Source organism: Polistes fuscatus, unplaced genomic scaffold (genome assembly GCF_010416935.1).
Source record: "Polistes fuscatus isolate 324 unplaced genomic scaffold, CU_Pfus_HIC Scaffold11, whole genome shotgun sequence".
Classification (NCBI taxonomy): Eukaryota; Metazoa; Arthropoda; class Insecta; order Hymenoptera; family Vespidae; genus Polistes; species Polistes fuscatus.
The window spans coordinates 1,628,948-1,652,429 of record NW_025113009.1 but is presented as its reverse complement, the minus strand read 5'-3'; the positions used below and the strand labels follow the sequence as shown (position 1 = coordinate 1,652,429).

The 23,482-nt window shown below is 35.5% G+C and overlaps 1 protein-coding gene across 2 annotated transcripts in view; it reads right to left on the bottom strand.

Moving 5' to 3' along the window:
- Positions 1 to 660: 660 nt before the first annotated feature.
- Positions 661 to 23,482, bottom strand: part of LOC122526520 — a 309,605-nt gene continuing 286,783 nt past the window's right edge. For both annotated transcript variants that reach the window (XM_043649975.1, XM_043649976.1), the window contains 9 exons: positions 19,559 to 19,768; positions 18,656 to 18,916; positions 10,974 to 11,090; positions 10,680 to 10,793; positions 10,427 to 10,570; positions 4,464 to 4,666; positions 3,185 to 3,336; positions 3,004 to 3,076; positions 661 to 2,867 (listed from right to left, as the gene is read on the bottom strand). In XM_043649975.1, the coding sequence (XP_043505910.1) occupies positions 2,846 to 2,867; positions 3,004 to 3,076; positions 3,185 to 3,336; positions 4,464 to 4,666; positions 10,427 to 10,570; positions 10,680 to 10,793; positions 10,974 to 11,090; positions 18,656 to 18,916; positions 19,559 to 19,768 (1,296 nt within the window). In that variant the 3' untranslated portion in view covers positions 661 to 2,845. The remainder of the gene's footprint in view (positions 2,868 to 3,003; positions 3,077 to 3,184; positions 3,337 to 4,463; positions 4,667 to 10,426; positions 10,571 to 10,679; positions 10,794 to 10,973; positions 11,091 to 18,655; positions 18,917 to 19,558; positions 19,769 to 23,482) is intronic.

The window sequence follows — 23,482 nt, the reverse complement described above, 5'->3', positions numbered from 1 at the left end:
TCTTCTTCTTGTTATTTTTGAGAGAAGGGGGGTATTTTCTTTTTAATTAATTTTTATTACAAAGATCTCGCTATATTTTGTAATAATGTACTTTCATGCGTTTCTCTACTTTGTAGGATGAAGATCGTATTATATTTTATTTGAAATATTTTTTTTATTAGAAACCTAATGGAAACGACGTGAATTCGTAATACACACGTTTTTTACACGTTAGACGATACTGGAAGAAGAAAAATCAAAATTACGTGATCGTTTGTTTGTTTTATTCAAATAAATGGAAAGAATGGCAAGAGTGTGTGTGTCCATGGCGTTCGATGACTCACGGATTTTTTTTGCGATTCGATCGATCGATGAATTTTTATACTTTCTTTGTTACTACTTACGATCTTTTTGTTGACTTTCGTGGACATTTCGAGATCTTCATCCTTTATTTTTTTCTTTTTTCTTTTTCTTTTTCTTTTTCTTTTTTTTTTTTCTTTTTAATATCCGCTCTTATATTTCGGCACTTTCGCGAACGGGACGAGTAAAACTTTGCTATTGTTCGTGACTTCGTTCTAATTTCTTTTTCCCTTTTTTACCTTTCTTTCCTCTATACCTTTTCCTTTTTATTCCCTTTCATTTTTCTTCATTTTATCTTACCTTATTCTTATTCTTTTTCCATTTTTCTTATCTTTTGACTCGGATTGCGCTATGTACCCAGGAAAAGCGAACTCTTGGTCCCTAAATATTTGAAGAAGGTTTTCCTTTCGTACTCTCGAGTTCACGTGCAGGCAAAGAAAGAAAACAACGCCGGATATTAGTAAAATCGTGTGATCTATCATCTTTCTTCTCTCCGATTCGAGATCGTAAAAGTCAATGTAGTTGACTTAGATCGAACGTTTTGATCGAATCTTTCCAACGTTTGACCCCCTATTTTCTTTCTTCCCCTCTTATTTTCCGGTTCAATACGTTTCTCATTCATTGTCAAACGTATTACATTCTTTTTTTCTTAAATCACTTTTGCAAGACTTCAAACAGGCATGGTCAGAGAACGGTATTTTAAAACGATTCGTTTGTTTTTTTTAACGTCGATCACGTCGTTATAATAATTTTGCACGATAGGCAAAAATTGCATACACTGATCTTAACACCACGTACGAGTTCTTATTACTTTCTCATCGTCTCTCTTTCTATTTCTGTTTCTCTCTTTCTTTATCTTATTATTTTTCTCTTCATTCCCTTTTTTTATCTTTTTTTTTCTCTATGACTTTATTAAGTACGGACACAATGATCATAGTGTGGCTCTTTTTTTTTTATTATTTCTCTCTCTCTCTCTCTCTTATCGGATATCTATGATTCTATATTCGAACTTAGAAACTACAGGAACGAACCTACTTCTGACACTTAGGAGTCCGTTTAGCGTTATATCAAAAGGAATATGTACAAAAGGATTCGGCTATGTCACGGATCGTTTCTCGAGAATACTCCGATTATACTTCTTCTTCTCTCTCGTTTATCGATTTTTCTCGATCTTTCGTCATTCTCTTTCCTATAATTTTCATTGGAAAAGAAAAAAAAAAAAGATACGTAAAGGAGAATATTCGAAGAACTTTCGAGATTCAGCCGGTACTTGGGCCTCGGACTTAGGAACTATACTTACTGTTCACGCGCGATATTGTCCGAGCGAAATAATTTTCTCTTCGTAAAATACATACATTACATATAAATACTTATATCATCCGAGTTTAATAACGGATTCCTTTTTTCGCTCGAAGCTGATGATTTTCCTAACGTTTTCTTACCTTTTTTTTTGTCTCGTTTTCTTTTTGTTTTTTTTTCTCTCTAACGAAAGGAAAATCTCGCATCATCTTTTTTAAGTTTTCTTTCATTTTTCTCTCTCTTCTTTTCTTTTCTTTTCTTTTCTTTCCTTTTCTATTTATTTCTCTTTTTTTTTTTTTTTTTTTAATGTAAATAACAGATCAATTCTCTCCGAAATCTGATTTCGAAGAATAGTCTGTTTATTCGATCTCGCGAGACCCGCATTGTCATTTGCAATCGTGAAAAATCATTTAGCGAATCGATCTTGCCCAAACCCCCATCCCCAACTCCTCCCACCCACAACCCCAACCGACACAACGTTGGCCTACATCTGAGCATAACTCATCGTGCAAGTCCATACCTTTACTTTTCCTTGCTTTTTAATCGCGAACTGCTCGATACGTTCATACAGCTATACTACTCTCTTGTCGATGGCCTACCAAGGCCGTCAGGAATATTACCCGAAGGATTACATTTTCATCCGTATCGCAACGAGGTCGGCTCGAGCTTCATTTTTACATTGCCGATGACTATACGGGTCAAGCAGATGCTTAATCGATTTTTAACAACGCGAGGATCTCACTATAGCGCAATTTTTAATCGCGAGTGCAATCATGATACGACGAGTTTACAACATCCGCGATGTTAGGCTTATTCCGTTTAATACTTTAAAACCGTCATTTTTATATTTGGAATTTTTCTTTTCCTAGTTTTCCTCTTCTCGATGTGTCCCTTTCCGCTTTTTATTTCCGTCCTTTTCTTCCTTTTTCTTACTTTCTTACTTATTTACTTCCTTATTTATTCCTTCCTTTCTTTTTCTTTCTTTCTATTTTTTCTTTCTTTTTCTCCCTCCTCCCATCGAGAACACATTCTCATTTCGCAGGAGATTTAACTGGATACCGTAACGAATATATTAATTATTTATAAACTTGTTTGTATATGTATATGTATATAGAACAGTGTATATATGTATATGTATACATATACGTATATATACTATTCTTTATCAGTAACGTTCCTGCTCAACGTGTTGCAGCAAATCTTGTTTTCACTGGGCGTTCATTTCAGACCTGCAAATATTTTTGGTTTAATAAGTACAATTATATCTTTAAACGATCATTCGAAAGATAAATATTTTGTCAATATATTGTAATATTACAAAAAGTTGAACAAAAAACTGAACGATTTTATAAGTCGTGTACTCACTTTAAAGCTTTGTAACGTTCCTTCTCGGGATTATTATCAGGTGGTTCGCATTCGAATGATGCTAAAGCCAATGCTACAAAAAAAAATAAATAAAATAAATTATAATAATGAACAGAAATCGTTAGAAAATATCGTTCACATTATCGTCGGATTATAATGCAAAATAATTCTTTGTTCTTACCATTTTCAGTCAACACAGGACTCGCTTGCAAAAAGGCTATAACTCTAGGATTCTTTTCGAACGGACAGGCTACTTGTTTCCACGCGATGAATTCCGTAACCTGCTTTGCCAGTTGCCAAAATTTCTCAAAATTGATGTGCCCGTTTGGTAGTCTGTAATATGATCAAATAAAAACTGAAATGTTATTAATTTCTTTTAGAAAAGGATTGTTCATACACTTATACTTCTATCAACGATCGAAAACTTTTTAGATGAACATAATCGTTCTGCGTTTTTTGGATATTTTCGAGAGGGTAAAACAAAAAAAGAAAAAAAAAAGAGAGAGAGAGAGAGAGAGAGGACAGTATTCTGAAGTTTTTCTTTTTGCTCGAAGCCTTTCATATTTCTTGTACTTTTTTTTAATTTTTCTTTTCCTTTTTCCCCGACTTTTTCAGGATATAACTTTTGCCATTATAAGTTTAATAAGTTTACACGTACAAGTGGGCGCGTAATGTCACGTTCGTAAATGTAATAAATAAGATTCTCGAAAAGGATGAGTTCTGCAAGCGACGTCGACCCGATACGTCGACATATTGCTTTCTCTGAGATTAATAATCCCGGCATGAGAAACGCCGCGTAAGAAGGATTTCGCGAAGATCGACAAGGAAAACTTCTCTTCGAAAGTAATCGAGAATTTTTGATTAAAATATATATATATATAATAATAATATAATAATATATACAGGATAGTCCACCAATTATTAGCATCTAAATATTTCCGTTTTTTCTTCCGTTGATGTAACTTAAAAATAAGTAAAAAAAAAAAAAGAAAATGTTAACGTGATAAAAAAAAAACATTTGGTTAGAATAAGCCAACGTTGAAATTTATTTACCGCCTGGAAGCATGAAAAGCTGCATGAAAAACATGATACGAATGTTACGTGTTTTATTTTGTGTCACGTAGATGCTAACTACGCTATCTCTTTCTCTCTCTGAGTGTCTCGTCGTTCTCACGTTGGCATCAATTAAACGTCAGAGGGGGCACGTCCACTTCCTCTCCTACCACTAGTGTCGAGAATGCTCTAGTTATAATAACGTATATACCTATGTAGAACAATTACTAGTAAATTAGCAACAACATAGAATGACAGGTTGACCATGCAGTTTGCCTACCTATGTCACGCTCTATTAATTAAATTCTCAGTCCACCGCTTGAAATTCCATCAAACTTATGTATATACACATGTAATATATATATATTATATATGTATGTTAATAATTACATGTAAGTTTAACTCACTTGTTGCTGCAACCCTCGTTGAGAAAGTATAGATCCTTGACCAACAGGCTAAAGAAGGGCACGACGATTCGTTGTCGTTCATCCGTAGCGCCGGCGCTACGCCACATTGCTGCCTTTAGGGTGCTACGATAGCTGCTAAAATTGCTACTGGGGTCCATCTGATGTTCCAGGATCGAGAACTTGGCCGATTGTACTTTAGACCACTGTAAGATCAAGAGAACGATTATCTTTATGATTATGAAATATAATAAAAAAGTTGACGATGTGTGCGAATACGTGTAATTGAAAAGGGTTGTTTTATCAATTGCATTGATGTACTTGTGGAAACATTACACTACTTGATTATTTTCATGATATTTTCTGTACGATACTTGTCAATTATCCTATAACAATTATTATGAATTTTCAAAGGAATATTTAGGATAATATAAAAGTAAAGAATTTCAAGAGATAAATGGATTGGAATTCGTCTTAACGTTGGTAGGATCAAATTGTTAGAAGGAATTCGAAATCTCCTCGGATCGGGGTTTATCAAACCCTCCTAGGTTAGTGGCTCTTCTAGTTTCACCTTACCCATCTCTCTCGATCTATCTTCCATTTTCAGATCCAGTCTCTGCAAGGCGAATTGGTAGGGTCAAGAGCCTTTGAACTTGGCATCGTGCCGAACTCGCGAATAGAATTTCTAACAACGTATGCTATCGAGCTTGAAACGAATATGGTCGTACGGGGTGGGGAGGGGGGAGGGGGCAACATTTTACAAAGCACTGGAGGCGCATAATGATCTGTTTAAACAAAACGAGGAGAAGAAGAGAAGGAAAGGAAAAAAAGGAAGGAAAAAAAAAAGAAAGAAAGAAAGAAAGAGAACGATAGAAATCTATCGTGGCAACATCGAGGAAAGAGTTCTCCGTTATGATGTAATAGAAAAAAGTAGAACGAAATGATGGAAAGGAAAAGGGGTATAGAAGAAAGAAAGAAAGAAAGAGAAAGATACACGGTACTCGTGGGTGTCACGCGACACGTTTTCCTGCGTATTATGTCCAAAAGTAGAGTGACGTACTCGAAATAATTTTCAACCGAAATCAAGCGCGACGTGGCACCGCGAGTTTCCTGTGGCATCTCCTGTACTTCTCTACTAATATACTACTACTACACTACTACTACTACTGGTACTACTACTAGTAAAGCAGTAGTCGGGGTAACTGCGACGACGTAATTAAATTAACTTCGAGGACGACGAAAATGTCGTCGACGTGGACATAGACGTTGGAATTAATTCCGTTTATTCTCTCGTATCTCACCAGTGCTTTAATTCAAGAATTAACGCTCGGACGAACGCGCCGTTTTCCTACGTTGTTATCGATGTCTTGCTTCGTCGCTCATCCTTAACTCTTTCCTAAAGATATATCAAACGACGTTCCTTTAAAATGACCCCCTTCAATCTAGACATTATTGTTTCTTCGACTGATATCATTTTTATTTATCTTCCATAATCGAAACTGTCGATTCGATGTTCGACAGCTTTACGAAATAATGAACGTTTAGAAAAGGTTAAATCAAACGTTGATCGAACGATACGCTTTGTTTTTTTATCTTTTCCTATTTTATCGTCCTATCATTTTTCTCGTTAACAAATATCAACTTTTAAAGAAGAAAATTGGAATACATAAAATATAAAGAAAAAAAGGGACACAAATATAATGGTATAGAATTTAAAATTCGATCGAGAACAACTAATTCCGTAGTATCCTTGAAAACGACAGAGTGAATTCCGTTCAGCATGCGCCACGGGAGTCATTTTTCTTGGTGCGACTCGATTCAACTTCTTCTTCTCGAGGAAATGCTTTTCCTGTTACGCAGGAAGAAAGGAAAGAAAGAGGAGGGAAAAAATACATAAGAAAAATCGCGGAGTCTGCAGAAGCAGTAAATTGAAACTGAGATGTTGAGAGAGAGAGAGAGAAAAGCACGCTGTATCCTACTACATGTACATACGTATATACTTGTATATATATATACTATATATACATAGATACATACATATATATACGTGGTAAATGGTAAGGACAGTGGTTTATGCTCAAAGGGAATCGTAGAGAAAATCTTCGATGAGATAAATAGAACGAGCAAACACAACTTGCGGTTTGTCAATTGCAAATTCCAATTTACCGAGAAATGTTTCGTTATACGAGAACCGAACGATAAACCGAAACCATTCGTAACTCGATTCGAATATTGTTTTACATCGCGCTATCTTTTAAAGTTTCCTTTTCCTTTTGGGAAGATATTACGAGAAGAAAAATCAAGCGTAAGAACGAATATCTCGTAGAAAAGTAGGGGGACTTACTCTCATCATCTTCTTCTTCTTCTTCTTCTTCTTTTTCTTTTTCTTCGTTTGGTGACTTTTTTCCTTACTCTTTCAAAACTCAATTTAAATTTTGTCCACATCACGTTACCTTTGAACATTTTCGCGCGATGAAATTTTTCTTTCGGCCATTCTCCCCTCTCATCTTTTTCCTTTTCTTTTTTTTTCTCACTACGATGACGAGAGTAAGGGTAAGAATCGTCGCAGTCGTAGGTAATTACGTTCTTTGATGATAACGATCCGAGTATCGTTCGTTTTACATTTTGAAAAAGAAAAAGAAACCGAGGAGAAAAGAGAAAAAAAGAAAGAAAAGAAAAATGTAGTGGAAGATGTCGTTTTCAAATCATCCTCGTGTAGTAAATGAATTATTTTTTATTGCTATCCAGTAGCCCGTTTTCTTTCCCTTTTCTCGTAAAGGTCGAAATTTTCCGTTAATTTATCGACGTAACACCAGACGCAAAGGGAATATTGTATGAAACGAACGAAAGGTTTTGATTCCTGTTTCATCTACCTATGTGTATATACGTTCTACATGTATATGCACTTTTATATGCTTGATAGATGCATACTTATTATACATACTCATATATGGATACTCATCTCGTAAAAATTCAACCTACCAATGATTTTTCTTATTATATTTCGTTGTAATTATTCGAGCGATTAAAATTTCGACTACATCTCATCGCATTTTTGTTAAAATAAGAGCGCTTCGTATGTGGCGTTCATACGTACGATTTTACTTTATAAAAAAAGGGAACAAAATACGAAGAGGAAAAAAAAGGATAAACAAAAAAAAAAAAAAAAGAGAAAAAAAAGGAAATAAAGTAAAAAGAAAGAATAAACGAGAATTCACGCGGCGATATTTCGCGTCGTAATGAAAATCGCGCTAATTGCACGGTTAAACGATGCACGTTATAAATTCTCTCGCATTTCTAAAAATGAACTAAAAAAGGGAGGGGAAGGAATGAGGGGTGGTGGTGATGGTGATGGTGATGGTGGTGGTGTAGGAAAAGAAGGAGACAAAAAAAAAACAAAAAGAAAAAAAAAAACCTAAAAAATCGCGAAAAATCCATTGGAGTCAGCTTGAACGCGAGCCGGAAATACGTTCGCGCGCGCGTCAATTATTTTCATCGATTCTTTGGTATTCCGTGCGAAACGAAGCCGAGTGGTCAACAAATATGAGCGATAAATTTTCATTAACGAAAATTACGAAGCTGGTCTCTCATACTTCGCACGGTTATTGGTTCGGGGAGGAAGGGATGAGAGAAGGCTGCAATTATTTCCTGCGTACCACCCTATATAAATCAGTCAGCGAGAGACCAAATGAACCTCGAATAGCGCTTGACCATCCTCTTTCGACGAATGAGAATCATAGGAGAATGGAAGATCTATACCAGTTTGGCCAACGTGACAGAAACTACCGAACGAGGAACGATCGATACGATTCATTTTGTTCTTGGAAAATGTCTATTTTCTTTTCTCTCCTACCTGCAAATATTTTTTTCTCGATTTCTTGTATCGTTAAAAAGTTTGATGCCTAGATATAGTAGATCAAATATTTATTTAAGTTTAAATAACAGCGAATTATAATCGAACGATAATTGTTTTCTATTATTATTGCTATTAATAAAGATTTGCGAATGAAAAGAGAAATATTTTTCGTCCACTGGAAAATTTTCTTTTCGAACAAATTGTATTTTAAAATTCTGCGAAGTATGATGCTTATACTGAAATATCTCTTTAATAACTGATTAATTAATAACATTTTCTTTCGCGTAAGCTTTCGTTTTCATTGTCCTACGTAACGTTTACGTTTGATTTTTATTCGAATTACTTTGTTTTTCCTATATATATTCTGTCTCTATCGATCAAACTGTTACGATGACGCAACGGCAGTAGTCGAATATTGTAAACAAGAGGATACAGCAGAGATAAATAAATTGAATGTACGTATGTAGTTTTTTTTTTCACGATTAATAAAAATCTAATAGTAAGAGAAGATAATTCAATAAATAATTTTCAAACGCGATTTTCTCTAAATAATGTTATTACTTTATTTTTAAAATTATTTGTACACGTGCATAATCAAGTCATCTATTTTTAGATATCTCGATTAATCACGTAAAAAACTCTTTGAAATGATTTTTATTAAATGAGATTTTTCAATTCGTTAAAGAAGCTTACGATAGTGGTACGTGCTTGCATTTCGTTCCTATTACTCTCGTGAGGATGTTTGGAAAAGCATACAAGCGTAGAGGAAAAAAAGGAAGAAAGGAAGAAAGAAAAAATAAAAAAGAAAGAAAGAAATGAAAACAAGAAATCATTGTACGAAAGAGAGGAATAGCGAAGGCGATATTAAAGAAGCAACAGAAGCGTATAGTCAGACATAGCAATCAGAACGTCATTTTCGTTCTTTTCAACTATCGCACGAAGGGGTAGCCTTTGCTGACAAGTCGGTCATTTTACGTATGTCACAATCGCAACTTGGAATACACGAATATAATATCCCATTTTAAAAGTCTTTTACCATATCATAAGAAAATTTGATACTTTTATTGATATCAATTTTTCCTATTTTTATCTTCTTCATTACCTAGATTTCATTTAATTGAACAGGATCTCAGCATTACATAACATACATACGTATGTTAAATTCAATGATTAAGGATAATTAGTTTGTTAAAAGTATAAAAGAAAAGTAAGTAAAAGAGAGAGAGAGAGAGAGAGAGTGATGATGACGCACGATGGTCAAACCTAGGTCGATATTAAACTTTTTGATTAATTCAGATTACGACCTACATTTCTCTTAGCACTACTACACCCACTCTCACTACCTCTTTCTTTTTTTCTAACTCTCATTGCGACCACCACGTATATTCGTTCAAGTTGTCCATGTTATATTCTTCACTCTTTTCAATGTTCGACAGGAACGACGGTCGTGAACAAAATTCAATTCAATTAATTTGAAGAACTCATTCTCACTCTCTCTCTCCCTCTTATAAAATTCGTACTTTGGTCGGTCCTCTTTTTTCCTTTTCCCTCTTTTCCTTTCTCCAAGCTTCTTTTACAAGCGTTGTTATTTTCTTTCTTTTTCAAGCTTATGCCGTTCGTTCATCCGGTCGTCCATTCCGAACAGAGAGAAACGATGCGGAAATTCGATTCTCGTCGGTTTGTCAGCAGTAACGTGGGAAACGGCGTCGCGGCAACGGCGTCGCGGCGCCACGCTCGATTTACGAGGATTACAGGCCGCTTATTGCTTCCGGTTACCCCTTCGTCTCTCAAACCGACCAACCAACCAACCAACCAACCAACCAACCCTCCCTTCCTATGCTTCCTATACGTTTTCATTTCTCTTTTACGCAGGCACGAGTTTCTCTTGACGCTGCTACATTGCGTGTAAACGAGTATAACCAGGAACGATTTTCGTTTAAGCAATTACAAACATCGATGTGACACATTGGACCGGATGAGATTATCCTAACTTTTTCCATTTTTTTTTCTACAACCCTTTTTTAAATACACGCACATACACACACCTTTTTTCGAAACTCTATCATCGGTGGATAACCGATTGATTTTTCAAGGATCCATGACTACTTACCGTCTTTTTCAGCCGCGATATTGGAGACATATTCAAACCGGCAATGATCGCCATCAGTGAGTTGAAGTTGCCAATATTAAAGCATTCCCGAGCAGTTTCTATCCAATATTCTACTACGCGCACGCGTTGTTTCTTTTTTGCGTGCTAGGACAAAAAAAGAAAAAAGGATAGAAGAAAATGAACGTTAATATCGATTATGCTCGTGTCTCAGAAATTCGGAGATCATAATACGTCGATAGGTTGGATTTATTACCTTGCACACTTCGGTTGCTACGAAATAACTCAATCGATTGAACCACTGAACGTAAGACTCCAGATTTCGAGTCTTTTTCATATCCTTGAAAGATGTTTCCAAATGCGGTGATTCCTGGAAAGAGAAAAGAACGATAAATATCGTACGAGTATCTCTATTAACGTGGGCTATTTCATTTTTTTATTTATTTAGTTTTAATTATTTTTCTTCTTTACACAAAGAGAGAGAGAGAGAAAGAGAGATAGCCTTTATTTGGAATGAAAAGAAAAGGAATTCATGTATCATGAATGTTACCTTAGCGAACGCTTGGACAAATTCCTCGGGGCCGATGTAAGAGAGCCTCTCAAGTTCCACGTGAGTCAATTGTTGTGCCAGTACCGTGGCAGAAGGACAGAGCTCGGTAATGTCCACCTGAAAGACCAAGTGACAGAAAAGCATTGTGAGAATGAAAATGGAAGAAGATTCTTCTTTTTCTTATACGATGTGAAAAGAATAGCAGAAATATCAAGAAAAAAAAAAAAAAAAAAGAAAAAAAATAGAAAGAGGAAAAAAAAGCAAGGGGATAACAGGCTTGACATCTAGGAGATGGAGGAAAAGGAAAATAAATTTAAAGAAGGAAAAAGAGAAGTAGTGGGTGGTGGCCTGGATTGGCGTTCTCTTGAAGAAGAAGTAAAAGAAGAAGAAGAAGAAGAAAAAGAAGATGAGAGTATTGTCGCGACGTTCGTCGGCCGTGTCTCTTCTCTTTCAATTTCGCGTCTCAAGCTTTGTCGAGCTTGAACACCCAGAGCCAAGACCAACTTCTTATCTCGGACTATCGCGGGGGTTCTCGAAAAAGCTTTCGGTTGGTAGTCGAACGTGGTGTCGGAAACGAACGTGGCACCGATTTCACCAAACTTTTATACTACAATCTCGTAATTCGAAGTGGGCGTGTTGCGTACCGGCAACTACTTTTGGCCCAAAAGGTATACGATAACGTTCGGGAAAAAGTGTAAATAGAAAATATTTCTTTTACTTTTTTTAGAAAGAGAGAGAGAGAGAGAGAGAGAAGATGGTGCCTCTTTAATAAAGATTTTTTTCGATTTGTTCGTTTCTCGAAGTTACACCGACACTTCGCCTATGGTCTTTCTTGGAAACGAAAGAGAGAAACGCCGACAGATAGTTCCACTCGTATATTTTCACGAGATTGGAAGGTTGGTGCTCGAGACATCTCTTCCTTTCTCTTTTTCTCACTACTCCTTCCTCGCCATTGGTCGAATCGACCTTGCTAAAATTTATATCCTCCCTGTGGTTCCATGAAACTCATCTGACCAACTCTCTCCTTCGTTGACCGTTTCCACCGTTCTGAACAATTCTTTCCAATGTCTCTCTCTCTCTTTCTATCTCTCCCTCTCTCTCTCTCTTTTTTTGTACCTTTCTTTCTTTTTTTCTCTCTCTCTCTTTCTCTCTACTTTAAGCACTCTCGGCTTTCGAGATAGGAACAAAACTTCTGTCATTTCTCATGAATTTTTTTTCTGTTTTCATACCACCATCCCTTTCCGTAGCAATCGAATGCGCGTTATCATTTCTTTTTCTATTTCTTTCATTTTTCTACGAGTGGAATGAGGAACGGGATCGTTTGCGTTGTTTGCGATATCAAAATATTACGCTTTTGTTGACTTTAGTTAGAACGATCGAACATTTCACGTGCGACGTTAGTTCAATCGTATTTGTATCGATGAGAGTGAGAAAAAGAGAGAGACAGACAGACAGAGAGAGAGAGTTTCGCAGTGTATTCTATTATTCTTGCAAACTTTATGTTATTCGCAACTCTCTCTCTATGAATGATTTGCTTAGTTTTATTATTTATTCAATTGGAGGAGGAAAGCTAGTAGAATAGAATATATGATTTCAAGAGTACGTTTGTTTTTCAATTTAGTCATCAAGCGAGCTGCCATGCACTCTCTTTTTCATATTTCATATTTCAGTATCTTTCAACGTATTATACAAGGTGTCTGAAAATTGTTTTCCAGTCAAACTGAGTCAACGTATTTTATGTATAAAAACTAAAACATTTTGTTGTTATATTTTTTCATCATTTGTCCGGCAAATTTTTGTAGATATCTTGTATATTGTTTGATACATCGACAAAGCATTTCAATAAATATATTTATCTGATAAAAAGGACAAAAAGGATGATCCATTATTTATCCAGATAAAAAATCCAAATTACAAGAGTTTCCAACAATACCGTAATCATTAAACTCGTTGTCCCACTTTCTTCAAATGTTACATAAGTGCAATCGGATTTTTTGTCGTTATCGTTCCAACTGCAGTAATATCCTTTACATTTTCTCTCTCTCTCATTCTCTTTCTTTCTTTATATATATATATACGACACAATAAAATCGTAATTTCATGAATGATCATATATCTCGCGTGACAAAAAGTAGACTCCGACGTGTTTTGGCAAACGAGAAGGAAGGAAATAAAGAAAACCATAAGGAAGACAGGTCGGACGATTGGTTTGACCACTACTACCATCATATTTTCTCCACGTATCTTAACCTATTATTTATACTACCATTTTTATCCATAGTTTTTATGTTCCCTATTATTTATTTCCGTCCCGAATAAGAATGGGTTCTTGGTTGTATCGTAGTGTGGACAAGTAAAACCGAATTAGTTCCAACTTCTTTAATTGTTTTTTTTTTCCTTCCTTCTTCTTCTTCTTCTTCGTGGTTGACCGAATGATAGAAACATCCCCTTGTTCGTTTTCCCCATCAACAACACATACACACATTGAGATCGTCATCAACAGTAGCAACAGCAGCAACATCCTTGCGTGGTTCTTCTTTGCGTTGATGAGAGTAACGATGTCGAGCATGTTCGTGAAATATCGTCGCTATTAACCTATTTTTTCCGGCTATGCGAGAAAAGAAATGACATGTGACGAATAGAGGCAAACAAGAGAGAGAGAGAGAGAGAGAGAGTTGAGAAATGACGAAAGCCTGACCTACATTTTCTTCAAGTTGGACAACCAAACTTTTGACGACCGAAAAAAATAAAACGACGAACGAATAGAAAAAGCAAAAGGGAGTCCTTGTTAAAGTAAGAAGCAATTGTTTAAGCAATCTACTTGTTAAGCAATCAACTTGTTAAGCAATAATCAAAAGCAACGAGGCTGTTTTATCAAGCAGAAAAATGGTAATTAGCAATGAATTTATACGTTAAGTATAGCTAATTGCTCAACGAAGTATTTTTAATTATTCGTCTATATGATTCATACTATATAACATTGAAAGACTAGGAAAGAAAGAGAGAGAGAGAGAGAGAGAGAAAGGGAGAACGTCGATAATGCCAACGTTTTAATCGTTCTTAATTGTCTTATTGGTACATTTAATTGGTTCATGAAAAAAGAGATGCTCCCTTTTTCTTTCTTTTTTTCTATCCTTCGTTTTTTGTTAATATTTTAATCCCTTTTAAGAAGCTTATAGATTTACTACGGCTCGTTTCACGAAATGAAAAAAGATGTCGTGAAATTTGCAAGAAAAATTTGTATAATTCTTTAGCAATATTCGAGATATAAATAAATAAATAAATGAATAAATGGAGGTTTGATTTAGATGAAGAAAATAACGTTGCATCGTTTGGTTTATCGGAAGTCAAAGTGCGTTTTAAGTTAAATCACCCAAAGCTCTTGATACTTTTTCTCTCACTTGAACCGGATAAAGAGAGGTTGTCCTATCCTTTCGATATTGATGGCTAGACGGAATCTTCAAAAAGAAGTTGCGTACGAGACCACAGAATATTGAAATTGCATGACCTTTTCTTCCATTTTCTTCTTTTACTATTTTCCTCTTCTTTCGCGTACTTTATTTCATTTCTCTTTTTCATGTTACGTGATTTAAATATATATGTAGAAAATATCGATACACTTGAAGGCATTTCGTATGAAATTGTTTATCAGCAAACATCGTAATCAGACCACTTATATCAATAATGGTACACAATTACAGTTCGATGATTACATAAAATTTGTCCGTAATTTGTAGATTCTTTTTTCTTTTTTTTTACTTGGCCATTTATTTATTTGTAGGATAATTGGGACTATATAATTGTATTAGATAGATAAAATAGAAAAATAACTTCATCGGTGCAAATTGCGATGCACTACCGATCGATTTCTTATTCTTGATTTATCACCGATCAAAAATGTCACTCGGTCCGGAAAAAAAATTCAGGTATGTACCGAAAATAGTACGAGTTTCCTGAAACGCGTCAATTTCGTTTCGTTATATTTAGAGACAGTTTGAAATAAATCCGAGAGTGAGAGAAAGAGAAGTATTTTCAGAAGATAAAAATAGAATAGATCGATGGTAACTTTGACATGATTTCTTAAATTATCATTTTAAAAAGGTAAATCTCGTGTCGTATTATTTCTAAAAATAAAAATAATTTGATCGATACTAAAAACGAACGAACCGAATGATATTAAACAAAATCTACTTTATGGAAATAGAAACAGTAACAGGGTAGAAGTGTCGATAGTGGGTTTCGAACAAAACGTGTGTATGTATGTGTGCACAGACGTAGTACTTTCTTTGGATAAAGCAGAATGTCCAAAGTGAGGACGAATGAGATCGTTGAACTGTATGATCGGTTTAGAAGCAAATGGAACCTTGAGGTCTCTTTTATTCGGTCGAATGATTATGTGTCGAAATACATTAAATCCTTGCATTGTGCTAAAGCAAAAGGGAGAAATGTCCGTATGACTGATCCGCGATCATTCTCACGTTTACGTATTTTAACGGAAACTTGTGAAAACGTGAGATAATCTAAGAAGACAATTCTAGGTTCACTGGTAATTCACTCGTAAGATTTGTTATTTTCGAACGTAACTCGTATACAAATTATTGATCACTTTTGAAATTAATTTACTACGTGAATTTGAGAACAGTACTAATGGAAGATTAGCGCGTCTAACGATTGATATTTTTATTTCTTTTTTATTTTTTATCTATACCCGATTACACAAACGAATAGCACATATTTACACGTGTATATTATAGCACGAAAATTCGCGAAAGGAAGCCGAATTTTAATTTAACTTTGTTCGATGGCGAACGATTAAAAGTGTCGTACCGGTAAATTCTATGTTAGAAGGGAAATTCACTGAGTCCGCGTTCTCCCTGAAATCGTTAACGAAATTTAATCGGCATAGAGGGTAAGGGAAGTCTACCAACCTCTTTCCGAATACGAACTTGGAAACTGCGCAAGTTTCGAACGCGAGATAATCCGATGATGACCAAAGAAGTGTATTACGACGTTATGCAACCTGCGATTCTACGGGTTGAGGGGGAGGACGCGTTGTGAAATACACCTATAAGTTAGGCTCGTTCTGTACGCCTGCACCACCACCCTGAACAGAATTCGTAGAAGTTTCTTACTGCTAACGATTAGCGAGGACTTGCTAACGCGCTGATGAGATTCATCCGGGCAAGAAAATCATTTGCCACGTTCGAATGCGTTTTTTTCATTCCCCACCACCTCCCCTTAATCTTTTAGAAGTCTGTTATCCGTGTCGTATGATACGATACTTTAATGGGATTAAAATTATTTTCATAAAATACTCTCTGATGTTATATATTTTTTGACAAAATATTATTGAAAAGAAGAAAATACAGGAAAAGTAGTAGTCTCTCTCTCTTTCTCTCTCTCTAAACTACATTGTTCCGACGTATTTTTAAATCAACTTCGTTCTTTTGCAATTTGTTTTTAAAAAGGGTAGTCTCGTGTTTGTTAACACAAAAAACATCGTTTAACTAGCCCGATCTTTCAACGAATAGGACGTTAAAGTTAATGAAACTACTCGTAGCCTTTTTCGAAAAGAGGGTAGCAGAGAGGGGTGGGGTACTCTCTTTTAAAACAGGCGAATCATCTTTAAAACGTTTCTCGTGTCGCTACGTCAACAGATTTAATCCATAGAAAGCGGCCGAGGCGAACTTTCCTTTGCTGTGGTTTTTCCTTAGTTTCGCTCGTATGTATGTATGTGCATTGAATCGCTTACTTAGTACTAACCCTCGGCAACCCTTCCACCCTCACCCCCCTCTTTCTCCGACGAACGAGAACGGCTAGAAAAGAAAGAGGAGAAAAGCTTCGACGGAGAGGAGCAAACGAAGAAATAAAAATAAAAAAAGAGAAAAGAGAAAAATAAGGAAAAGAAATAAAAGGAGTAGACTCGTCGAAAAAGATAAAGAGAGAGAGAGAGAGAGAGAGAGATAGTGGCTTCTTTTATAAGGGCTTCAGATTATTAAACTCGAAGTTCGTCGTATTTTTCGAAACTACCTTTGCTGTACGAAAATGAGACGATTTTTTTCGACGAGCTCGCTTGTAAACGAGATATCTGTCTCGTACGACTAAAAAAAAAACAAAAAAACAAAAAAAAAATTATAATAAAACTAGTTCGCGTCGTTTTGAATTCATTCGTTTCTTTCATAAAGTGAACATTCGTAAAATCATAACTTATATTTTCCATAAATGCAATTTATTAATAAACATATATTTCGTTAACTTCTCTCTCTCTCTCTCTCTTTCTTACATTTAATGTACTTCAAACAAAAATTCTTAAAGCTGAGAAATTAGGTAGATTTATTTCTTCTTCTTCTTCTTCTTCTTCTCCTTTTTATGTCCATTTCTGTGGAATTGAAGGAACGTTAAAAAGATTCAATAAATTTTTTAAAACCTGCACGTTGCAGTCTCTTTCTCTCACGTTTACAGTCTTGCAGAAAGATTCCATTGGCGTTTTTTTTCTTTTTACGCTTCTACTTGAAAGAATTCCGTAGCGTTATTGGCTTCTGGGATACGTTTGTTAACCGATTTCCTACTCTTTCCAAAAGTAGAGAGAGAGAGAGAGAGAGAGAGAGAGAACTTTACGGTTGTAGCAACAAAGTGAAATCGTACGTGGTAGTTTTTCCATGAGTTACGAGGATATCACTCTGGGTAATCAGACTTGAGTTAGCCAACGTCGAAAATTCTCTCACGTAGCTGTTAGAGCTGTTAATGAACTTTGGGGAAACGTTTAAGGACATAAGTTATATATTGGCAATTTCTCTGGACGTTAGAGCCATGGATATCAGTATCCTGTAATACCGGTGCTCACGCAATTTCCTCCTGATTAGGGTCCGAGCGGCGAGGATGCGAGCTTGACCCGTGCGTCGGCATATTTAACTAACTAATGCAGTTGCAAATTAGCCATTAGCAGGTGTTACACGCGGTGGCAGATAGGTGTACGGTAATCAAATTAACGGAATAGTTACTGTCTCTCGTGCTAGGGAAACTAGCGGAATAACGCTGTTACCCTAACTGCGCAAAGTGCACGTATCTACACGATACTAACCGAGAGAATTCGTATATGCGAGAGAGGGAAAGAGAAAGAGGGTGAAAGAGAAGAGTGTAAGGATGGTCGATGAACATGGGATGAGTGCTTATAAACACGATAGTGAAGCTAGTATTATATGACTATAAAATCCATGCGCGTGATAGGAATAGAAGAGCGAATGGTGGATTAGCGAAATTGCCTATGGAATATTAACAGGGATCGGTTCGGTTACACCGAATCTCTCGATGTTCTCAATTTATCTTCGTAAGCCGCGACGTCGAGCTCGATCGACGAATTCCGGACCGGAAATTTTCTACTTTCCCTACAACGACTCGTAAATCCCTTGGTAAAGACTAGATAGCCGAATCGGGTGTTCCTTCACTTCTCGTTATTCATCCGACGTTATAGATGAGAGATAGAGAGAGAGAGAGATAGCGAGAGAGAGAGAGAGAAGGAAGAGAGTTTACCACACGAGTCGTGAGTTCGCTTCAATTAGCAAGTTACATGTTAGACGACACAAGGGAATTCGTCCTGTTAAAATTCGGAAATCCATCGTGGTTGGTAGGTCGTTTGGTTTGTCGTAGGATGACGCTTCATCGTTTCAAAGTTACGAACGAACCTGCGTGAGCTGTTCAGTCGCCGCCTCGGTGGCCAATCTAGCTAGGCCCTCCTCGTACCTCTCAAGGGCTGTGAGCCTGAGAAGTAAGTTCTGTAGCAAGGCTGAAACTTCCTGTCGGGCCGCCGCGTCGACCGCAGCAACCTTCTGCGTGATGGATCTGACGTGACCCATCACCCTCTCGTCCCGAAAATCGTACGGGAAAGTCTCCGTCCATTCTGCCAACAGCTGCACCAGTCGGGGCACGAAACGGTGTAGTCGTTCCTGCAAAATCCGTATGTTACTTTGATTAATTTGCATTTTCTCTTTACCACTACTACCGTTAACGCTATGACTATTAATAGTTATATGCTCTCGTTATACGTCCTTTTATCCCCTTTAATTTTACACTTTCTCGATAGTTGAAAGAATTTTTTAAAAGATGCATCTACGTTACTTTGAGCTTTCCTTCATTTTTCATTAGACATCCGTTTAATCAAATTTTTATTATATTCTAGATTATTCAAATTTACATCTATAGTAGATTTATTATATATTCAATGGAAAAATAGTTTATTTTTGTGTCTATATAAAAATTATTTCATTCAAATAATCATCGAAATATATATATAAAATCTTATATCATATAAAATGATTCATATAACCGTGTAGTCCCTTGTCTACTTTGATGGGACAATGTCGACCTAAAAATTGACTCGCAAAGCGGCAAAAACTCGTTATCTCCGAAAGAAGTACGAGTGAGGTAGGATGAACGGTGATGAGGGGAAAGGGAGAGAGAGGTGAGATGCAACGAGACGATAACGCACGTTAGCAGTCATGCTCTTGATGGTAGGCTAGAGAGGCATATCTAAGGGAAAGAAAAAAAGAAAGAAAAGGAAGAATAGAAAAGAGGAGAGACGAACTCACCTTTCCACCTTCTCCATTGAGATTTTGCTGATGCTCGCAAAGGGCGCAAACCTCACCCAGTAGCTCGTGCGGTTTGATGAAGAGTCTCGCGCTTAGCAAAAAGGCGAAGAGGTAAGCACGATCGGGATAATATTCCTCAGTTGGTACCATGTGCTGTACTAAAGCTTCCAAGGATCCAGAAACTAGGTTTCCGTCTCGGTACACCAGAGCCTGAAACAAGAGACCCGCCGACATTCTTGAGTACATGAAACTAGATACCTCCGAATATGTCAACGTTCGTTTTTCCACCCTAAATGCAAATGCAAGATACGAAACTTGTACGTATCGCGCTTTAATGCACTCCTACTGAAATATACTCGTATACCTTAATACAATGAGGAATACGAGGGGGAAACGAGTTGCCGTGATAATGGAGATGCTTTCTTGCGATAACGTTTCGAATTTTACTCTTTCCTCTTTCCCTCTCTCTCTCTCTTTCTTTTTCTCGACGAATGAATAATATAGTCCCATTGTGTTAAAAAACGCTCGCAGACTATACAATTTTATGTTAATCGATATCGCTGATGTCATATCTTTCGTGAATTTTTTTTTTTTTTTTTTTTTTTTTATTAGAACGAGAATATAAGGAGTTCGATATTAAATTATTTATATCTATATACACATAGTCGTATCAATTATAATATGACATCATTATCTCGTTGTGAATTATTGTAGAAAATTTCGATAATATTACGAGATTACTTATGTAGTTTAGGATTTGTTTTATTGTTAGTGTATACGCGTGTTACTTTGAGATTACAAAGTTTCGTGTCATCCACGTTGTTAAGGATAGGTAGGATACGCGTATACCGTATTTAAATGTAACAAGAGATAAAATGTAATACGTGTATGATATTTCCACATACACGTGTAGTTTATAAAGTAAATTAATTAAAATGATAAAATTAACTTTCTAATATAAATATACGTTTTTTTGGAAAGTATGTAAATTACATTATTATTCTCGCGCGATAAAATGTTCGAATTTTAATATAAAATTATTTTTCTTGGGGAGGGAGGGAGAGAGGGAGGGGGTAGCTTGATGGTATTTATCGTAAGAATATAAACGGAAACTTTGTAATCCTAAGTTAGGACGAGATGACTCAAACAGAAGAAGTTGATGTTACAGGAGCGAACATTTTGCTAAACTTCGTAAGCGTTAAATGCAACGAAAAGTTCAAGGTAATCCTCGGGTGCTTCGTAAGTCAACACGATTAATTGTAAGGGACTAAGATAGTTATGGGTTATACTTTATCTATGTTATTTTTATACGAATTCAACTTTTACGATGGGTCAAATAAAATAACATACCACGAGTTTGGATCTGCGAATTGTTTTTAGTTTTAGGAAGGTAAATAGAGAAAATAATATTTCCACGAAATCGTTGCGAAAGGATCGGAGATCCTTTTTTGAGGTTTCCACAAATGTTAGTAGAGTATTGAGATACGTTGTTCTGAAGTTACTATCAAACCACAGTCTGTTAAATCTGTGAGCTATTAAAGTTACGCCCACCGCTACACCGTTAAGCTTCGAACATCTCTATCGAGGAGGATTCAAATGGCTTAAACTTAGCACGGGTTAATATACCATCGAATGATGAAACATTCGCACGGAGAAACTTGCAAACCATCGAGGAACTTGCGACAGAGTCAGGCCCCGACCTTGTTACCATGAGGTAATATTAACGATGTAACAACGGTACCAGGCATCGTTACAAAGTGATGATTTTAACTCGCGTTCGTCAAAGAAATTCCATCTTTCCGTTTTAAAAGCAAGCGTACATAAAACGTAATTATCGGATAAATTTTATTTTTTACAAAAGAGAGAGAGAGAGAGAGAGGGAGAGAAAGAGAAAAAAAATGAAGACTTCGTTCATCGATATTATTTTTCGAGAAATTATTACAATGACAAGGAATTTCATTAATAGATTAATTTCTGTTTGATAAAAAACATGAAGCAGAAGGTAGGTAAGCTTCGATTTATTTCTCATTTTATTTGAAAAGTCTATAGTTGTAGTCGATTTTTATCACAATTTTGCGAATGTAATGCATATATCAACAACCTCGGCATTTTTATACAGAATATGTTGCGAAGTTTTAATAAGATTACTTTCGTCTACATTTTAACGGTGAGAGCTATAATAATATCTCGTTTTATGGGAAAGATAAGTTATATTGGGATAAAGAATTATCTTTTTTATCTCGTCGATTAGAAAATTTTATTTATTTTTTTTTTAGCGAATATTCTTATCTTACTCTCTGTTTCTTTCTTCCAAAGTTTTCGTTTTACGCGAGTTGAAATATAAAATTATCTGTCCTTGTAAATTTTCATTTCAATAATAATTCGCATTTATCGTACAAAGACCAATAATTATGTTGTTGATAAGCTTTACGAGTGCTGCTGAATTAATTATTACCAATGAGCTTGCCTATATGTATATATATATATGTATTTATTATTCGTACACACAATCAACGATAGAAGCGTTATTATGAACTATTATAAATATGATGGATACGATAAATATTATAAATTTTATATATATATATATCATAATTATTACAAATAATTTATGTCAACGAATTAAATTTGGTGTGCTTTAGTAGAAAATACAAACCGTTAGCTTTGTCGATGGTTAAAGCAATAAAATAGATGGACCATTATATTAATAATGAAATTATTGAGCAGTAAGTAAAACGTTATGGAAGGGAAAGAAAGATTTTTACTTTGAAAGTATTTTCATGATTTTGGATTTGTTCAAAATTGTAAATTCCCATAATTTCTTGGTTAAATATACTACATAGAGTAAAGCTTCCTGTATCAGCACCCTAATTATCCCAATACCCTAATATCTGAACGTTCGTGTATTCGGAAGTTCTGTTATCCGTACGGCCATTTTGTAACGATGATTACATACAATATTTTAAAGCACACGTACTTTCTCCTAGCTGCAAATTACTATTAACACACATAATTCTAATGCAATTACATTTGTTACAAAAATTATACGATTTGGCAGTGTAAAAACACATAGGATTTTTAAATATCGAAACAGAGTGTCGAGTTTGTTCATCGCAATATGAATAAATAAAATTCGATATATAAGAGAATACAGGATCGTGCATTTCCATTCCAAAAAAAGTAGAATAGCCTTGGATAGTTCAAAGGTTAAAGCAGTGGCCCAGAAAACCGAAGACCCGGGTTCCGAGTTCCTGATTTAGTCAAAAGTTCAACGACCTAATTTTTTTTACGAACCTTACAAGAATGTTTGTTCCATTATATTCTGTTATTAAAACAGATAGAGGAAGAGTTCTACTGTTCATAAATTCGTTTTATTGTTAGTAAAATTTTGACTAGCGGGATATGCACATTCGTCTTAACTGCAATTCGAATGATTAATACATGCGTATGTATTATAAATGCATATGCGGATATTCTTAGGGAGAAGTTGCGTAACTTGAGAATCGGCCTATAAAATTAACAATGCATACTTTGCCACTTAGCAGGCGCAATCTAAAGTTTGCCGTCTTATTATGCAGATAGTAATTCAAATAGAATCCTAGGAATTGAATTTCGACGTAAGACGTGCTGTTCAGAAATGTATCGAAACTTTACGTTCGAGTTTAATTCAACTGATTGATTCACGAATGTTGTGCAAGATCATCCGTTTGAGATGAACAAAAAAAATAAAAATGTAGATTAATTATCGAGACGAAAAAATGATAGATCGAAGTGATAAATAATTGAGAATTGATATAATCAGTCAAGTTGAATTCGATTGTTTTCATTTGCAGCACTGAACTTACTTACTCGATTACTCGATAATCATTAACAAGGCTTATTTCTTTCTTCGTTTTTATTTATTCTTTATTTCTACAACAATCA